The sequence below is a fragment of the Mytilus californianus genome, unplaced genomic scaffold, assembly GCF_021869535.1.
Source record: "Mytilus californianus isolate M0D057914Y unplaced genomic scaffold, xbMytCali1.0.p SCAF_33, whole genome shotgun sequence".
NCBI classification, from domain to species: domain Eukaryota; kingdom Metazoa; phylum Mollusca; class Bivalvia; order Mytilida; family Mytilidae; genus Mytilus; species Mytilus californianus.
The window spans coordinates 419745-438313 of NW_026262683.1; the positions used below are offsets into that span (position 1 = coordinate 419745).

Below are 18569 nucleotides of genomic sequence, written 5' to 3' on the forward strand. Positions count from 1 at the left end.
GTTTGTACGGAATTTTGTGAAGCTTAGGTATCCAATACAAACAAGGTAAGTCCTCCGATTTGTTGTTCAATGTAATGTTCATTGAAGCCATGAAGGACTTATGATTCGCCAAAATCTCATCCTTGTCAAATGATATGTCTTTGTATGTGGGATTACCTGGGTGCTCATTTATTCCTTACTCTTTTACAAGACATTCGTAGTAATACGATTTACATACAAAGACACTATTATTTGAAGCTCTGTCCGCAGGAATAACAACAAACTTATCCCGAAGAGATGATAGACATTTCAAAGCCTCATTGTTTCTGAAAAGGGAATGTATTCAAATGTGCGGCGTATATTAATTAAACTTACTTGTGAAGCTACCTGTCTGTGGTTTACTTCACCTACATTTTCGTAAACATCGTCATTTCTTTTTATTTCGATTTTGGTTTTTCCCTTTTTGTTTGTTTTCAGTTTCTTCTTGCTTTCAGGATTACAGCCTACTGTTGCTGTATCATACAAAAATCATTTAAGTTAAAATGAGTTTGAATTTAAATTTAAATCATAATAGTTACTTTGACTTTAAAAACAATGATTCTTATTTCTTCTTTTTTCAATTGTCGATATTTCTTGTTGATCAGTCTTTATTTCTGTTAATGTAACTCATGTTTGTCGTTTGGTCGTTTTTCTTTTTGTCTATGATATTTTCAATTAAGTTTTGACTTCTGAGTTTGAATATCTCTTTAAATTAGTATCTTTCGCATCTCCTGTTTTTAACTTTCTTTTCGTCAGAACGAGTTTATGCCATAAATAAGGACGTATTTCTTTTGGCAATTCAGACAACATAAGGTGTGTTCAACGACAAGACAACCATATCATTATGCATTATTTGACTTATATGGAACGATGACTTTGTTCATAAGAAGGTAAGCGGTGTTACTATACCATAAATAAAGTCCCGCTGAAGAAGACCGGCATGACTTTTTGGAAGCTGCGAATTATTTTAAAGAGTTTTATATTGTTTTGTATATCAAGAAGTCTATACAAAAAAGATCAACCATCAAATTTAGTATGTGTATAGATCATACGGTTGCACAGTTGGTATGACAGTACCTAAAATTTGGAAATTCCCGATTGTGAATCGTCTGCTTTTAATACTTCTAAATTCAGCACCAATATCAGACAATTACACAAAAAAGTAAAAGAGCAAAATTTACGAATTCCAAGGAAAACACAAAACGGAAAGTCCCTTATCAAATAGCAAAATCAAAAGCTCAAACACATCAAATAAATGAATGACAACTGTCCTATTTTCAACTTGGTACAGGCAATTCCTTATGTGGATTCAAAACGAATTAGAAAAAAAAATAAGTATGAAGTGGTTTAAGTAGTACTTCGAGCTTACGTCAATATATAAGATGCATTACTTGCTGAACTGTGGGTTATTGATCTTGAGTGAGAGGAAATATTAAATAAACCGCGACCGGAAACTGTAAAATTTATGTTTGTCATTGTTCAAATTTTGAATGGATTCTGCTTCAAGTGAATACAATCAGCCAGAATGGATGTACACATAAAATTAATTCCATGACAACCACTTTGTACAACAGCTTTAATATATGGAACCAAATAATGTCCCCGATATGTTTAAATTACGAGAGTACTTTTTATACCTTTTCTGAAGTATAAATGTACTTGTTTTTCTGTCAGATAGAAATAAACTTTAACCTTATTTTTCTGAAACGCTGCTTAGTATTACTCAAAAGATAAGTAATTTTTTATAGATTATTTCACCAGCTTCAGGACTGTACTTGGTCTTCACAATGGTAGGCAATAGTTGACGTTCACATTTTTCTTCATTCGTAATACAGAACCTTATTCATAATGGAAACATATCAAAATATAACCTTTGATTGGCGCATCTGTTCTTTTACACACTTCAGCATACAGGGCAGTTTCGTGAGTATTTTGCTTTGCATTGGACTTTTCCCTATTGGATTTATCAACAACTGCATAGACATCTCCCGGTTCTTTGCATCGATTGAAGTCATCACCAGCCGATTCATAAAGTTCATTGATTTTCAGACCATCTGGAACATACATGTACTAATGCATTGGTAATCCTAAATAAAATTGAGAATGGAAATGGGGAATGTGTCAAAGAGACAACAACCCGACCATAGAACAGACAACAGCAGAAGGTCACCAACAGGTCTTCAATGCAGCGAGAAATTCCCGCACCCGGAGGCGTCCTTCAGCTGCATATTTAAATTTAACCAATTCATCAAAGAACAAAATGAAAAACACTTCTCAAAAGATTTTATAATAAGGGACTAAATCTAAGATATTCAACACAAGAACAAAAGAAATATATAATTCATACCAACATAGATAAATTATAATTAAGAATCAAATGTTTAAATAATTAAGTAACTAGTAAGAAAATAGCAAATATTTCCATATTTTATAAGCAGAGCTACATGCCATTTGAAACAAAATGATAGGCATTAATAGTATTCGCAATATAAAGAAAGGTGTTGATAAGAATTAATATAACAAAACAAGAAATCTAGTTTCTTAAACTGAATTATTATAATAATTTGATTAAACATGCATTTATGAAACTGTATCGGAAGTGTTCTGTTATATAATGTACGAAGTGATTATACAATTTATTCATTTCTGTACAGGATTATATATTTTAAAATTCTATTGCTGATTTAAAATGGTACTGTGATTTTCGTATTGAAGTATTAATAGAAAATAATGATGTCGTATAATGGCCGATGAGACAACTATCTACCAGAGATAAAATGAAGGTGTTTCCATTCTACCAATTTAAATCAACGAGACAATTTTTATAAATTAGAATAGGTTGAGAGGAGGGAATTAAAACAATGACATAATATGAATTGAGTATAAACACATAGCATTTCGAAAAATTTCTCTAACTACAAAATTGCTGTGAAAAATATAAAGAAAGTTACCTTCGTCACCCGCTTCTCTTGAGGTCAATGTCAAGTTGTTCCTAGATTTACAGTATGAAATATATAAATTCGTGTGCAGCAGAAGAAAAAATTAATTCTTGACGCTAGATTATTAACCAGTTTAGTGCACTGTGTATGAATATGCTCCTTTATTAATAAAAGCAAAACCGGTCCATAATAGACTAACAGGATATTAATACAGGGCCATTATGAAAAATAAGGTTATTATGAAAAAACAGGGCCAATATGAAAAAAGCAGGGCCATTATTGATTTTCAGTGTTATCAATTCAAATACATTTCTGGGGAAAACTTAAAGAAACATCAAGAAATTGAAAGCTCCTAAAATCATGACTTATCATCTTATTTGACCCAGTTGTCAAGTAAATAATTACATAATACATTCAATGGTGTGTATCAATTTATTTAATTCTGAGATTTAAAATCCTGAATGAATTAAAAAATATTGTATTTTGTATGCCATAAATTGCGTTGAAAAAGGCAACAATACACGTCAGCTATATTTGCATTTACATGTTATTCCATCACATCACTTTAAAAGTTTCTTTTTAACATTGCATTTAGTATAATTAAATAAATATATAGTCAATTTACCACAAAAACTGATCTGGCTTGGTTAAACATTACACATTGACGGTATGGTTAATAAAAGTGTAAAACAAATTAGTGTTTTCAATAGACCCTGTCATTTGTCCTCGGTCAGTGATAATGGCCCTGGAGGCTGTAATGCCCTCGGCGTTGCCTCGTGCGATTGCAGACACCCTCAGTCATTACAACAGACCTATAACAAGGCCTTTACGAAAACACCCATTAATTAAAACTATAATAGTATCCATTAAGTAAAAAACGTAAATTTACAATATTACGGTTTTTACACGATGTGACAACTACCTATGTAAAACTATTCTTTCCTGTGGAAAACAAACATCGGAAAAATGAGATGAATAATGTCTGCAGTTTTGGGAGATGTGTAAATTGTTCTTCAAATGGATATTATTTTTACCGGACGGGTGTGTTAGTCCCATAAATAACAGTATTTATAAATGGTTAATTATACACTGGTGACTATATTATTGGTAAATATTCTACTATGTGTCTGTCAACCATGGTGTCGAGTTACAAACTAAGTTATACAGGTAGCGTTGCTGGCAAAATGTTTACGGCAATGATAGCTAGCATAGCAGACCAGACGACGTAGATGGTAAGCCACAATCTAAAACGTGGTGAAATGTCGTTAGTTAGTTAAGACACAGAAACGTCGTGATGGTGTTCGTAAAATGTACGGAGTGTCATCTTTAATTTTTATCTCACTACAAAACTTAAATTTACTACGTGACTATATTTTGAGTCAGATGACCCTTTTTCTGTGAATACAAATTTTGGTGTGCTTAGTAGTATTGTTCACGGGCCCATACAGGGCTTGTCCGTTCATAATGATATTTCACTGCATGATTTTGTTCGTTTATTTATAAATTAATACAAAATAATCCTAAAAACTATGAATCTAGAGTGGCTGTTTATTTTACTTAACATAATAATCTTAAGCCAAAATTTGAAATGATACTTTTTTACGAATATGTTTCTTATTAAACGAGCAAAACATCAAGTCATGATAACTTACAGGTTGAAATCATAAAAAAATATTGGTATTTAACTCAGGACATATAAAACTTACAAAAACTGTAATTGAAATTTATATATGCTAGTACATATGTTTAACGATTTTAATAAAATCAGCAGTTGAAATAAAAGATTCGGTGAAGGATTTATCTTTGACTACACTATTTTAATTGTCAACTTTCCAAATGACATTTAGCAACATTAAAGCAGTACCTTTGTACGTAGGATAAATTTTTTTGACACTTGTCCTGGTCTTGATTTCTGCGATGGAATAATGTTTATTACAAGGGAAGAATTGAAACAATTTCAAATTGTAAATATGTCTAGGATCTTCCCGTTGGAAGATTTACAAAGTTTTACGTCATTATTGTATTATTATATCGTTCCATGTAACAGAGAGGCGATATATAACAAAGGGACATGCAAAATCAAAAGGTATTGAAACAAAACTAAGCGTTACCATTTTGGCTTCCTTATATTGTAAAAAATACTGGTTAAAACTCACCTATCAGTTTTTCTAATCGTCTTTCCTATAAATTAAATACATGTCAGCACTATTTTATTAATAAACATGTGTTAAAACAATATTTATAACTTATAAAATTTACGAATACTGTCATTTATATAGGATCGATTTTTTTTAAATATATAAAAGAAACTAAAATTAAAAATCGTACAAGACTAACAAAGGCCAGGGGCTCCTTACTTGGGACAGGCGCAAACATGTGGTGGGGTTAAACATGTTTTGTGAGATCTCAACCCTCCCCCTCATACTTCAATTAAACTGATTGAAAGATTATAAGATGGTGACAAGGGAATTATGTATACGATACATTTTCTTCATAGTTTGTAATTAAAAATAACTATAAAAAATAAAGTGTAATTGAAATTCCTTGTTTGTAACGATTAGAACAGAAAAAATCAACAGTCTTTACGACAAAAAGTTTCGATTTTTTATCATTGTTTCATTTCCGTTGATCAGTCCGTACAACGTAGACGATTAAAGTTAAACAATGGTTAACATGACTGATTTCTTTTTATTCCCAGGTACTTTGTATGTGTTAGATTAATGAATGGAACTTGATAAGCATAGATTAAGCACCTGAACAAGAAATCCGAAATTTCATCTATGTTAAGAAAAATGCGCCATGACTGCGAAAAGACAAGTTTAAATATGAATACCTGTGCCCTTTTTTCGGTAAGTTTCTTAGTTTGAACGAAGAAGTAGAATCGTATAATAAAAGTGCAATGAACTGAGTGTTCCTGTATTGATCCTGTTCAAGATTCCCCACCAACTGCACAGTTAAGTTTGAATCATGACAGGACCGTTACAAACAACGCAAGTTAATAACGCTACAATATGAAACAGTTATTATGCATTTGAAGCTAACCATGCTTTCTTTAAATTGTGAATTGAATGGAGAGTTGTCTCATTGGCACTCATACTAAATCTTCTTATATCTATTTCTTTAAAGTTGGCTCATTTCAATATGTTTCATGTTTTTGTATTCAAAAAATTTCCAAATAAAATATGTCAACAACTAAGTTTATCAGTTTTTACCTAAGTTAACCGGAAAGCTCCCATTATGCCTGATATGTATCTCCTATTTCAACAGTTCAGAAAACATCATACTTGTTGTTTTCTGAACTGTTGACAACTCCTCAACCTACAGAACTTTAATTTGTTGCTATGTCATTATGGACATATACACTTAAACCACTGCATTTAATCCATTATTAGCAGCAATCATAACACACAGATAAATGTGCAGTAACTCATGAACTTGTATGGGATATTGTGAGAAAGATTTGGTTTTTCGTACAGTTATGAATTTTGCATTGGTTCACGCATAATCAATCTGTTTAAAAAATTTGCATATTTCATTTTTTAAAAGTTATGAATACCATTATTACTGATTTTGTTAAAAAGAAACCCACGTAAACACCTCATACATGAACATGAAGTTGGCGTTCGGCAAAAACAAATTAATATAAGTGTGTGTCAGATTGATATTTGTTCAAATAGATAAGAATATATTTAACAGTTGAACAGGAAACAAAACTTTTTAATGAATCGAAAAAACAACTTTAATTTACACCAGTGATATACTTAAACCTCCTTTTGTGTTCCAGGCTTCCAAAGTTGCACGTTTGCATGCCGTCTTTGAATGTCATCAATAACCATGGTAGTCAAATGTGATGTAAGTAGACAAAAGAAGTTATAATTCTGGATGGTCAAACTATAGATATAGGAAGATGTGGTATGAGTGCCAATGAGACAACTCTCCATCCAAATAATAATTTATAAAAGTAAACCATTATAGGTCAAGGTACGGGTTTCAACATGGAGCCTTGGCTCACACCGAAGAGCATATCCCCGGTATGGCAGTATCAACAATAATTTTCAATTCGCTAGATGTTTTTAATAAATAAGTTCCATAGAATCAAATAATTTTATGCAATTTACATTGCTAACTCGTACGTACCCGATTTCTTCCTCATGACGAAAACAACTATCACAATGATAAGTATGACAAAGATAGTTCCACCAAAGAAACCACTAATTGGGCCAAGAATAGAAGTTGATGTTTCTGTAAAACAAAATGAAGCATGTTATGGAATTTTTTGTTTAAAGTAGTTATACATTTCATACGACTGAAGCGCTTTTCCGGATTTACCTTTATCAGGAACACTCAAAGACGAATTAATGAATTACGCTGCAAACTAATTTTACTGAAAGCTTGGTAATCGAAAAGTGACTCTGTACATCTGGTTTGTTAATCAAACTTCATCCCAAAACTAATGCAATGACCCAGTTATATAAATATAAATTTTCAAGAGTATTTGTTTTCAAACTTCTCTCATAAAACAAAAAAGCATATTGAAATCAAAATGTTCAAAACACTTGTGCATGTTTCATTTACTTTCGAAACAGCGTTAAAAGAAGTTAGAGACAACTGTATTTTCTCAACCAATGTTCGACATTGTTCGAATCGCATTAATATATTTAAAAGACAGTGATAGAGTTCAGCGTGTAAAAGGGTGTAATTGTATGAACTTCAAAAGACCGATTGCGTTGAATAGGTAAGCGTCACCTGCTATTCAAAAATCTCTCGTTACTCGAATACACATTCGATAAAAAATGCAGTAAGACGTTACGCACGGTATTCGGTCTATGTTTCATTTGACCATTTCTTGATGCATAAGTAGGACAAAAACAAATCAATTCTGCGTATTATTAAATAATTACTTGTCTTGATTCATCATTGAATCGAAATTAGATAAAACCTGATTTTAATAAATTTAATGTTATGTATTATTACATAATTAAGCAATGATTCCGTGTTCATAATGCCATTTTTGCCGTGTAAGACGTAACAACAATAACTAACCATCCAAATATAAACGAAGAAAAAATACGAACTACTGAATGAATTTGGATGAAATCTGTACAGGTGGAATATAATATGATCATATTCATGGTGTGAGACGGTCACGATTAATATCAATTATGCAGTTCGCAATCTAGCGACCATTTTCGAAATTCCATAGAGCTGTAAGATAGAAAGTTCGAGTATACAAAAATGAAAGGAAGCACTTCAATATTGCAATATTTTCACATAAATTGTAGAAAAGGTTCGCCACCTCTACATTAAAATGTGATTTTATTGAATTTTACGAACACATTTTTATTTCTAACACAGCTTCTCTCATTTTATTTTTTTTCAGTATTTTCCGTGTCTCCCTTAAATGTTACCATAGATCCATTGTTCAAGATTTTGCAGTACCATGATAATTTAGGGTATTTTAAATATGTGACAGACAAATGAACTATGAAAACAAATGTTACTACTGAAATGTGATTTTTTTTAAAGATTTGTTTTAGCCTTCAATGTTAAGGAAACGCTAAATTTTTCATCAATTTCCATCAAGTTGTCCGTGTCTCCCCAAAATGTTATCACGTCCAAATTGAACGTTTCTTGCACGGAACGTCAATGTAACGTAATATATATAATTTTATATTCCATTGACTGAAAGTTTATCATTTTTGTGTCTTTAGCATTTGACACGTTCTGTTTAATGATATATTTTTTGGAGATAATTCTTAATAATTGCTTTTACAAGGTAACAAATCAATAAGAAAATTTGACTTCCATCAAAGTTTTGTAAACCATGTGCTGATCTTAAAGCCGTCGAAGTTTTTGATAAATAATAAATTTTCTATAATACCGAACCTTTCGACTTTGGAACCTAGTAACAGATATATTTCTGCTAGTACGAATGTTTGTTGTATACACTAACAGTCATTTCCACGCATTCGACAAACAGACGCATGTGAAAAATACTCATTCTTATTCAAGAACTGTAGATCACATTTTAATTTAAAATAAAATGAACAATTCCAAACTGCCGTTTTCATAGATCAAGCAAAGAGAGGATATATAGTAGCTGTTGCTGCCGTTGACCCGAACAAGGATTATTTTTCATTACAATCTTCTTGAAAGACACATATTTGGGATGTTGATAGCACGGATAAAAAGACCCTAAAACTATTTGCTAATTGCAGCTCGAAAACTACAGTTGAAGGCGGGGTGATAACATTTATACTCTTAAAGCACTAAACAGCTTTGGTAATGTCTGTTTCCACGCAATATATATGTAGTATAACTGAAGTGCGATGGTCTGCGCCGAAGTGCGATGGTCCTTTCGCTGAAGTACGATGGTTTGGCGTGACATTTGGATATTGTGACGTTTTCACATACAAAATTACTAAAAACAAAATGGATTCGCAGGCAGAAGAATAAGATTTGTAACAGTAGATAAAAGTTTCATTCGTACACAGGAAAGGAAACAGAATGAAACACACCATGCTAGACCGGAACATTTGAGATGGAGGTAACCAAAACGTGTAAATCTAATTGAGTCAGGCAGCAAACCATGGGTAACAAGGCGGCTAAAAGAGGTCTTAGTCTGAAGACGGACTAACCAGTTCGAAAGTTCAAAACATTACAAATGTATGCCGCAATTGTTTTGTACAACAAGTAAAACGTCGTGATCTTAATAATACTTTTGACTTCTTTCTTCAAGTATACATCACATGATTGTGTCTGGACAGTCTTATTCTCCTGAAACGGGTTAGGTCAAAATAGCCCGAATGGTCCTACATGTAATTGGTGTACTTTTAAATTACTGTTGCTTAGAGGAGAAGCAGCTAATACTCAAGCTTTTGACAGAACACGCGTCGCTTCTCACTTTAAGACAAGCATAAATATACTAGGTGTTTTTTTCTTAAAAACTGTTATAATTTCAGATAAATGAATGAATGTGTGTTGTGAGCAATTTCTTATAGTTAAAACGTGACAAAAAGTTACTAGTTATTTGATAAAATTAGATGGAACCCTGTTTAGTTATTACTATAGACCGCCGCGCTGAACCCGTTTTTTTTTTTATCACACTTGAGTTCTCAATATCAAGTCTGTTTTTTGACTCCATACCGGATACTAAGCGGATAATGAGCAAATTAAAAATTAAAGTATTTGGTTTGACCTGACCAGAAATAAAACCCGATCATTCAAATGCGAGGCTAGCAAGCAAACTACTACACCGCCACATGGAGTTCTAATCTAACTTCAGACTATCATATTTAGCTATAGAAAAGAATTATACACGTCACAGTTAGCGTCACAATGTCACCATCGCACTTCAGCGTGTTAACCAACGCACATCAGCGTGTTAACCAACGCACCTCAGCGTCGACCATCGCACTTCAGCGTGACCATCGCAGTTCGGAGTACCATCGCGGTTCAGAGTCCTACATATATGCCTAGACTTAATTACTAGTGATGACGGAATCCGGAGCATCATAGTGGATATGCATTTTGCATCAATTGACATGCTTGGGCAGTGACAAATATTTGAAATATATACTTTCAATAAGTTAAGATTATGAGGAAATAAAGTGTATTTGTCAAAAATATATAATCAGTCATGTTTACATTTTTTTTTTAAATAAGTAGTTAAACATCAAAATGCCAGCTGTATTAAAAATAGTGTAAAGGTTTGACGTTTTGTACAGAAGTCGGTTGAAATAATTGAAAACTACGTCGAGTAACGTTACCATTACTAAACCAAACACTGTGCGTAACGTCTAAGTCAGACCTTGTTGTATCTGAGAATCAAAGACCACTAAAACACGAAGCAACTAAGGTCATCATCGCATAATGAAATTCGTTAAAAAAAATTCTCAAAATTTATTTATTTGCGATTTCAATCATTCAATTAAACATCTTAGCTAAACTCATGTAGAACTAGGAACCGCGATGGTACTCCGAACCGCGATGGTCACGCTGAGGTGCGATGGTTTGACGCTGAAGTACGTTTTTTGATCACGATGAAGTACGATGGTGGCATTGTGACGCTATCTTGAGGATAACTACGCCGAAGTGCGATGGTCTACACCAAATACATTTGCAAAGCTTTTCTTGTCAATGTCTTTGTTAAAGCAGTTTTTAATGTTTTTAAGTTGATAAGGAGCTTATTAACTTTTAAAACTATGGGAAACTGGGAGGATTGGTAGATAGGTACCGAATATCTGCATGCTGATATTTTAAAATATCAATATGCAGATAACCTGATAATCGATTTATCGGGCGTATTTTGCGTCTTTTGGAAGTGTTTTCCTAGTTTCATCAGAAACTGGAAGATGCCTTGATAAGATCGGGTCAAATTTATCAACGTCGGTTCTAACAATTTGACGTGGTTAATATGTCCGGGTCAAAGTTATTAAGCCCGGGTCACCGATAATGGAAAGTTAACATTCTGCAGCGATTTTTTTCTCGATATCTTCCAAAATGTATGTTTTACGTACGACAGACCGTGCTATTCTCTAAATACTAACGGGACAGCAGACATACTTTCTTCATTATATTATTAATTATAAACGAGGAACTCATGAGAAACAACACAAAGATAAAATGCTAATGCAGAATTATATAGAAATATGAAGATGTCTACATGTAGAAAATCACAGAGGATGATCTCTCATTTATTAAGCAACTGTAATTAAGGACAGCCATAGAAAATAATATGGAATGTATATTTATACACTAACTACTAACTAGAGGCTCTAAAGAGCCTGTGTAGCTCTTTGGTCTATGGGCATATCAAACATTAAGCACACTCTCCAACATTGTAGACGAGAAAAGAATTCCTGACAAAAATTTCCTATGAAGGGCAATAACTCGTAAAAGGGTCAATTGACCATTTTGGTCAAGTTGACTAACTTGTAGATCGTACTTTGCTGAACAATTTTGCTGTTTACAGTTTATCTCTATCTGTGAAAATATTAAAGATAATAACCAAAAACTGCAAAATGTCCTTAACATTACCAATTCTAGGGCAGCAACCCATCAACAGGTTGTCGGATGCGTCTGAAAATTTCAGGGCAGAAAGATGTTGACCTGATGAATATGTATATCTCATGTAAGATTTGCTGTAAATACTTTAGTTTTAGAGATATAAGCCAAAAACTGAATTTTACCCCCATGTTCTATTTTTAGCCATGACAGCCATCTTGGTTGATTCGAAGGGTCATTGGATACATATTTTAAATTAGATACCGTAAGGATGATTTAGGCTGAGTTTGGTTTAATTTGGCTCAATAGTTTTGAAGGAAAAGAATTTGGTAAAAACTTACAAAAATTTACAAAAAATTGTAAAAAAAATACTTTAAAGGGCAATAACTCTTTGACTCTCAATAACTTATTTGTAGATTCAACTTTGCTGAACAATTTTGCTGTTTACAGTTTATCTCTTTATATTATAATATTCAAGATGATAACCCAAAACTGCAAAATTTCATTAAAATTACCAATTGAGGGACAGCAACCCATCAATAAGTTGTCTGATGCGTCTGTAAATTTCATGACAGATAAATCTTGACCTGATGTATTCGGCGTAGATCATCGCACTTCAACGCCCCAATCGCACCTCAGAGTCCTATATATATATTTCGCAAAACAAAATAGCTACATCATACGCGTGCAGCAATCCCCGTCAAAACGGATGCTGTTAAGAAATTTGTTTAGCTTATTGTTCATGTCCTTTCAATATATTTTTGCAGCTTATTGTACATTGCGATTGATATATTCAAAAATATGTACTGTTTTTCAACTCTAGATTCTACTGAAGAGGAAAAGTATGACTAGGCCAACGATATCTTAATCATAAGTTCAGTCTAGGTGGCCGAGTGGTCTAGAGCGATGGACACGGTACAGGCGTTGTTGGATCGATATCCTAATAGCACGAGCTCGAATCCGCCCCGCAAATTTAACATTGCTGTGGTGATATTTAGAATAAATATGAATATAACATGTGTTTTCAGCCTTGTATCACCTTTACTGGTGATCCAATGAACGCATCTGTCGAAGAGTTGTCTCTTTAATAGTTAGATGGGCTTAATTATTATCATTTCTGTGACTGTATCTTACGATCCATTGCGATATATATTAGCTGCATTCTATTCCATCTTCATGCATGCCTTATATATTACGTACTGTGTTACAACTTTAGATTTTACTGACAGGGAAAGGTGAATAATTACCTCAGTTTAGGTGGCCGAGTGGTCTAGACCGATGGTCACGGTGCAGGCGGTGTTGTCTCATTATCCCAAATAGAATGAGTTCGAATCCCGGCGAAGGAAGAACACAAATTTCCTTCAGCATATTTAACATTGTTGTGTTGAAATTTAGAGTAAAAATTGATAAAACATGTGTTTTCAGTCGCGTATCACCTTTACTAGTGAACCAATGAATGGATCTGTCGAAGATTTATCACTTATTTTGACGTACTTATCATATATACAATTATAAAGATTTACATAACGATACTTTTAGAAGAGAGTAATATACGAAGATGAAAATTGTGTTGACAATTATTTCGGCTTAACAGCCTTCGTCAGTGTCATTATTTTTACAATACTAATTGTTTGTGTATATAATTTCAATAATAAAGGAATTCATGTATTCCAATATCTTGAACCTCATGAAATAAAACAAAACTCAATACTCTATAGAAGTGCCTGTGTACATGCTACATCCCAAATTGTCAAAACGCAGTAGTATGCAAGAATGTGTGTAAAATAGATGAAGATTGATGCCGTTTATATATGATTATATGACCGTCTGCATACTTAGGAGTTCACCCCAATGTTCAATTAGATGACTTCCAGACTACAATAAACACAGCCAGCATGCTGATACATATTATCGGGCCAATCCATTCTTAATTGTTTATTATCATTTTTTTTCCAATTTGGACATACGTATAAGTATGAAATGATTCCAATATTAGGCTTTGAGCCAAATCGGTGAACACGAAGTTGAAAATCACTACTCATTTAAGCAAGGGGAAATAACAGTTAATGGGAGTAGAACAATCAAATGTTTTGATATTGATGCAAAATGTAAATATTGTGTTTGAAAACAACATATGTGTATTTACATAACGCCGTCTACATCGCAGGACAGAGAACGAATAAAGTAGATACCTCTTTCCGTCACGGAAATTCTTACATTTCTTTCTATGAGGAGCAATACTACCATTGTTTTGCACTTACAAGACTTTGTTAAATTTTGACTTTTAAAGAAATTTGCAGAATTTATCTGTGTTTCAAATAAAGAAATACTTGACATCAGAACAGTTTTATCGTGACAAATACTACAGAGGAAATCTCACATAACATTCTATTGCAAATAAGATTATATGTATCACCGGAAGTTAACCAATCACGTTTTTGATCCCTTTTTTGATGTTAACATGTTTTAGCAATCATGTCTACTCAAGTTTCCAAAAGTTTTTAATAGTAACCCCAATTAAAGTAAAGGCGCTTTGAAACATACAAGATTTATATTTTTGGTCCACATATTTGTTTCTGCAATAAAATGCAGGGTTTATTACGACCCTTTTATTTATGAAATCAGATATTGCGTACTATGATTTGGTGGTATTACACCTATGATCATTTAAATATCAACTATAATTGATTGATTGATTGTTGGTTTTTAACGTCTAGCAAATAATTTACACATGTTCATGACCAGAACAAATTTGCAATACATATAATAGGTAGATCCTGTATTAGAGCCCGTCCGGGATAAAGGTCGTGTAAATTCAGACTATCACTTAAAATTGAGAGTATATTGGACAAAGACAGGAATTTAGAATTGCAACAAGCCGCCTCAATGGACTCCTTATATATATGTTACAAGGGTAATCAACGTGCAGATATTGACGGACTCTGTAGGCGAGGCATCGCGTATTTAACATCCGCATTCTGACCGATCGTTGCTGACAATTTTTATCTAAAGTTTCTATCTAAAAAAACGTAAAATCACAAAAATACTGAACGCCGAGGAAAATTCAATCTTAAAGTCCCTAATCAAATGGCAAAATCAAATGACAAAACACATCAAACGAATGGACAACAACTGTCATATTCCTGACTTGGTACAGGCATTTTCAAATGTAGAAAATGTTGGATTGAATATAATATAGTGTTCAGGACAATTTGCAAAAATGCAAATAAAAAATGAAAAAAAATCGTCATTAAAGAGCAATAATTTAACAAGTTATCGACTGACGCGTCTTTTGTAGATGCTTTATTGCTGATCGTTTGCTATTTAGAGTTTATGTCTCTCTATCTTAAAGTTCGAGATGATAAACAAAAAATAAACAGAAAAAAAATGGTAAAATTTGTCGTTTAAGGCCAAAAACACCTATAAAAAGGCGTCTTATAGTATCATGTGATTAGCCATTAGGTAAATTTATTATTTTTGAACCTCATTTTTTGTCAGACTTTTTTTCTATCTGTAGTAGCTAGATAAAAGCCAAAATGCACTTCGCCCGTATGCTATAAATTTAGCAATGTCGGCCATGTTTTTCGGCAATCTGTTTAATATATATATATGTATACCTGAAATGCCCCTTGTCTTATAAATGACTGTATTATTGGCAGCATCAGATATCCCTTCTACATTTTTTGAATTGATAACAAACATATATGTCGTTGAAGGCAATAGATCCTGTATAATCTCTTCATAATCATTTTTTTCACTGAGTTCTGTAACGTTTTTAGAACGTCTGCCTTCAGAATTAATTTCCCAATATAAAATTATAAACGTTTGTTGATTTCCTCCATTATATCCACTTGTCCATGCTAGGGTAACCGTAGTGCTTCCAATAACGCTTGCGAAAAATTGTGTGGGTGGTTTTGGCCGATCTAGAAGTGAATCAATAGAATTACTGTAATTATTGAATATATATGACTGAGTAAAATGGTGACAAGAGTTGACATAATGACTTCATAGTACACACGCTTGTGTCTTGCGGGACAAAATCGAAATTGAATGATATTAATGGTCCAATTTTTAAAGTTACTAGTGGATGATTTGTTGAATGAGAAATAGAAGGACAATATCAATAAGCGAAAATATAGACAAACAAGGATATATACACTTGTAAATGAATAATAGTCTTAAACGGTCTTTTTGATGTTAAAATCATCTAAAAAGTCTTTAAAAGGTAAATTATTCAGTCATGTTCAGTCTTTGTAGTCTATTTCCAGACTTATCCTCTGCGGTAAATTCAGTAATGTACAGACAGTATGATGATAAACGGTCCTGACTTTACCACAGTGGTTAAGTCTGAATGTTGACTAATAAACTGAATATTACTTATTAATGATTTGTGTAGTCCTTTATGATCTGTTCAGACTAAAATGACTGTTCCAGATCAAAATTATTTAAAATACCTACTTTCCAAAAAAGATGGATTAAAATCAAAATTCAAACACAAAACTACATCGCTCTGCTTATACATCATCATCATACTTTATTTCCTCCTATAGGAGATTGACAAAATGCATATATAAATTATGTACAATTACAAAGTTTTGAAATTATATAATAGAATTAATGTCACTTAATATTTTGGATTGAAAAGTATTTAAAGTCTACAGTATTTTAGAAAGGAAAATCCTTCGTTAAGAACGTCCAAACAATGATCTGGTGCTAAAAAATCCAAGAGAGCTTCATGATTGCCAAGCAAAAAGCAAGACACGTACTCGTTTGATTTCGAAAGCCGTGTGTATAAGACATTTTCACTAGTCATTTCTGATAATCTTTTATATAGCAAGTGTCTTTGTGTTTGAAGTTCTGTGCACATTCTAATTTGATGCTAAAGTGTATCTTGAACAAAGTGTCCACACAAATTGCAGTTTCCGCTAGTCGGGTGAGTAGACCAAAGTTTAGCTACATGTTTCGCGGTTCGAAGTCTACCAGTATTTGTTGCATATTGCCATATAAAAACATATGGAACGCTTCACGAATTTGCGTGTCATTAAAATCAAAATTCAAATACAAAACTACATCGCTCTGCTTATACGACATAACACGATTAAAAGTCGTATTTAAACTAATTAATGAGCTGCTACCGATCAGAAATGTTATAGTATTTTCATCTTTCTTTGCACTTTTACAACCACTAGCTCCGATAATTATCAGATACAGCCACAGGAGTTCACATGGCCCAACACGTACATGACCTTCGAATTCTATGAAAAAATTTGGTAAAGAGATCTAGCAATAGCCAGGATCGTGAAGAAAAAAATGTGCTATTTAAAAGGGTTTGCGAGACAAAAATAACAAGACTTTAACAAATAATGAATAATTAAGTTTTCAAAACAAATAAGAAATAAATAAAAAAAAAAAAAGCGTTCACCGCGCACATAAGCTAAAACAACAGATGATTACTAGTGGCATAGTTGATAATTTTGGAACTAATACACTGATTAAATGAAGAAGCAAAAATTTTCAAATAAAAATTGTAGCGGTTAAATTCTTTATTACAGTCATCGAAAGAATAGGACAATCAGTTCTATTATTACAAAATGGAAATGACCCTATGATTTTATCATGACTCCATGGAACCAAGTGAATTGTAGGTGCAAGTTTGTGACGTTTTCTAGTTAATATCACAGCGGTATGCAGGTAGAGTAAGTAAGCAAACCCTTAACACGCATATATTTTTATTTTACCTAACAATTAATGCAAGTATTATGAAATTAAGACAATCATGTTATTTTGAAACTGAACAACGAGCATCATTAATTAATAAGCCATAGTGAACATTGAGTATCTATTACAAATAAGACAATGAACAGCTTTAAGGTGCTATTAAACATTGCACGTGTGTGTGTGTATGTGTGTGTGTGTGTGGGGGAGGGGGTGGAATGGGGAATGTAGCAGCCATTTAAAAAGGGCCAACAAGTTTGCTACCATCTAATTTTAATGGAAGTTTAAGGATAATTAAATACAAGGCAAATATATTTAAATTGGAATTTGACAGCTAATCAAATAAGCCATTAAACATGGACAATAGCCATTACTTTTGGTAATTTTATTCGAATGGGTCTTAATTTTAATGTAAGTTTAATGGTAGCATGTGATAGCCACTTAATGGGTGACTATGCAGAAGTGTAACAAAAACAAACCAAGAGACAGAAAGTACAGATCTGAGAGAACTCGCAGATACTGAAAGCTTGTTAAAAACAAGGAAAACTAAGACGAAAATTGTGTACTAGTACTAGTATATGATACTTGAATAACAATCTGTGTACATCTTTCAATGAATTTAGCGTTAAGACGGCATCAACTGTCGTAGACAAACATGAACATTCGCAACGCCAAAATATAGGTAAAAAGTGTAAAATAATGTATATATTTAGTTGGGTTTTGATTTGTTGATAACATAATCAATATTTTTAACCGATAAAAATAGCATTCAACGACTAAATAACTTTGACACACTGATAACCTTGTAAAATAAGTTTATCAAAAAAAAAAAGACCAGTTATCCCGGGTCGTATCTAAATCGACGGGCTCAGTGAACAATATAACCTTAAA

At 32.7% G+C, this 18569-nt stretch overlaps 1 protein-coding gene across 1 annotated transcript in view; it reads right to left on the reverse strand.

Annotated features, from left to right (window-relative positions):
- Positions 1-18569, reverse strand: part of LOC127736563 (uncharacterized) — a 33469-nt gene that overhangs the window by 7400 nt on the left and 7500 nt on the right. The window contains exons 3-8 of the mRNA XM_052247136.1: positions 15581-15886; positions 7095-7199; positions 5114-5138; positions 2970-3010; positions 1890-2072; positions 355-491 (exon numbers count right to left, since the gene is read on the reverse strand). Coding sequence (XP_052103096.1) covers positions 355-491; positions 1890-2072; positions 2970-3010; positions 5114-5138; positions 7095-7199; positions 15581-15886 — 797 coding nt within the window. The remainder of the gene's footprint in view (positions 1-354; positions 492-1889; positions 2073-2969; positions 3011-5113; positions 5139-7094; positions 7200-15580; positions 15887-18569) is intronic.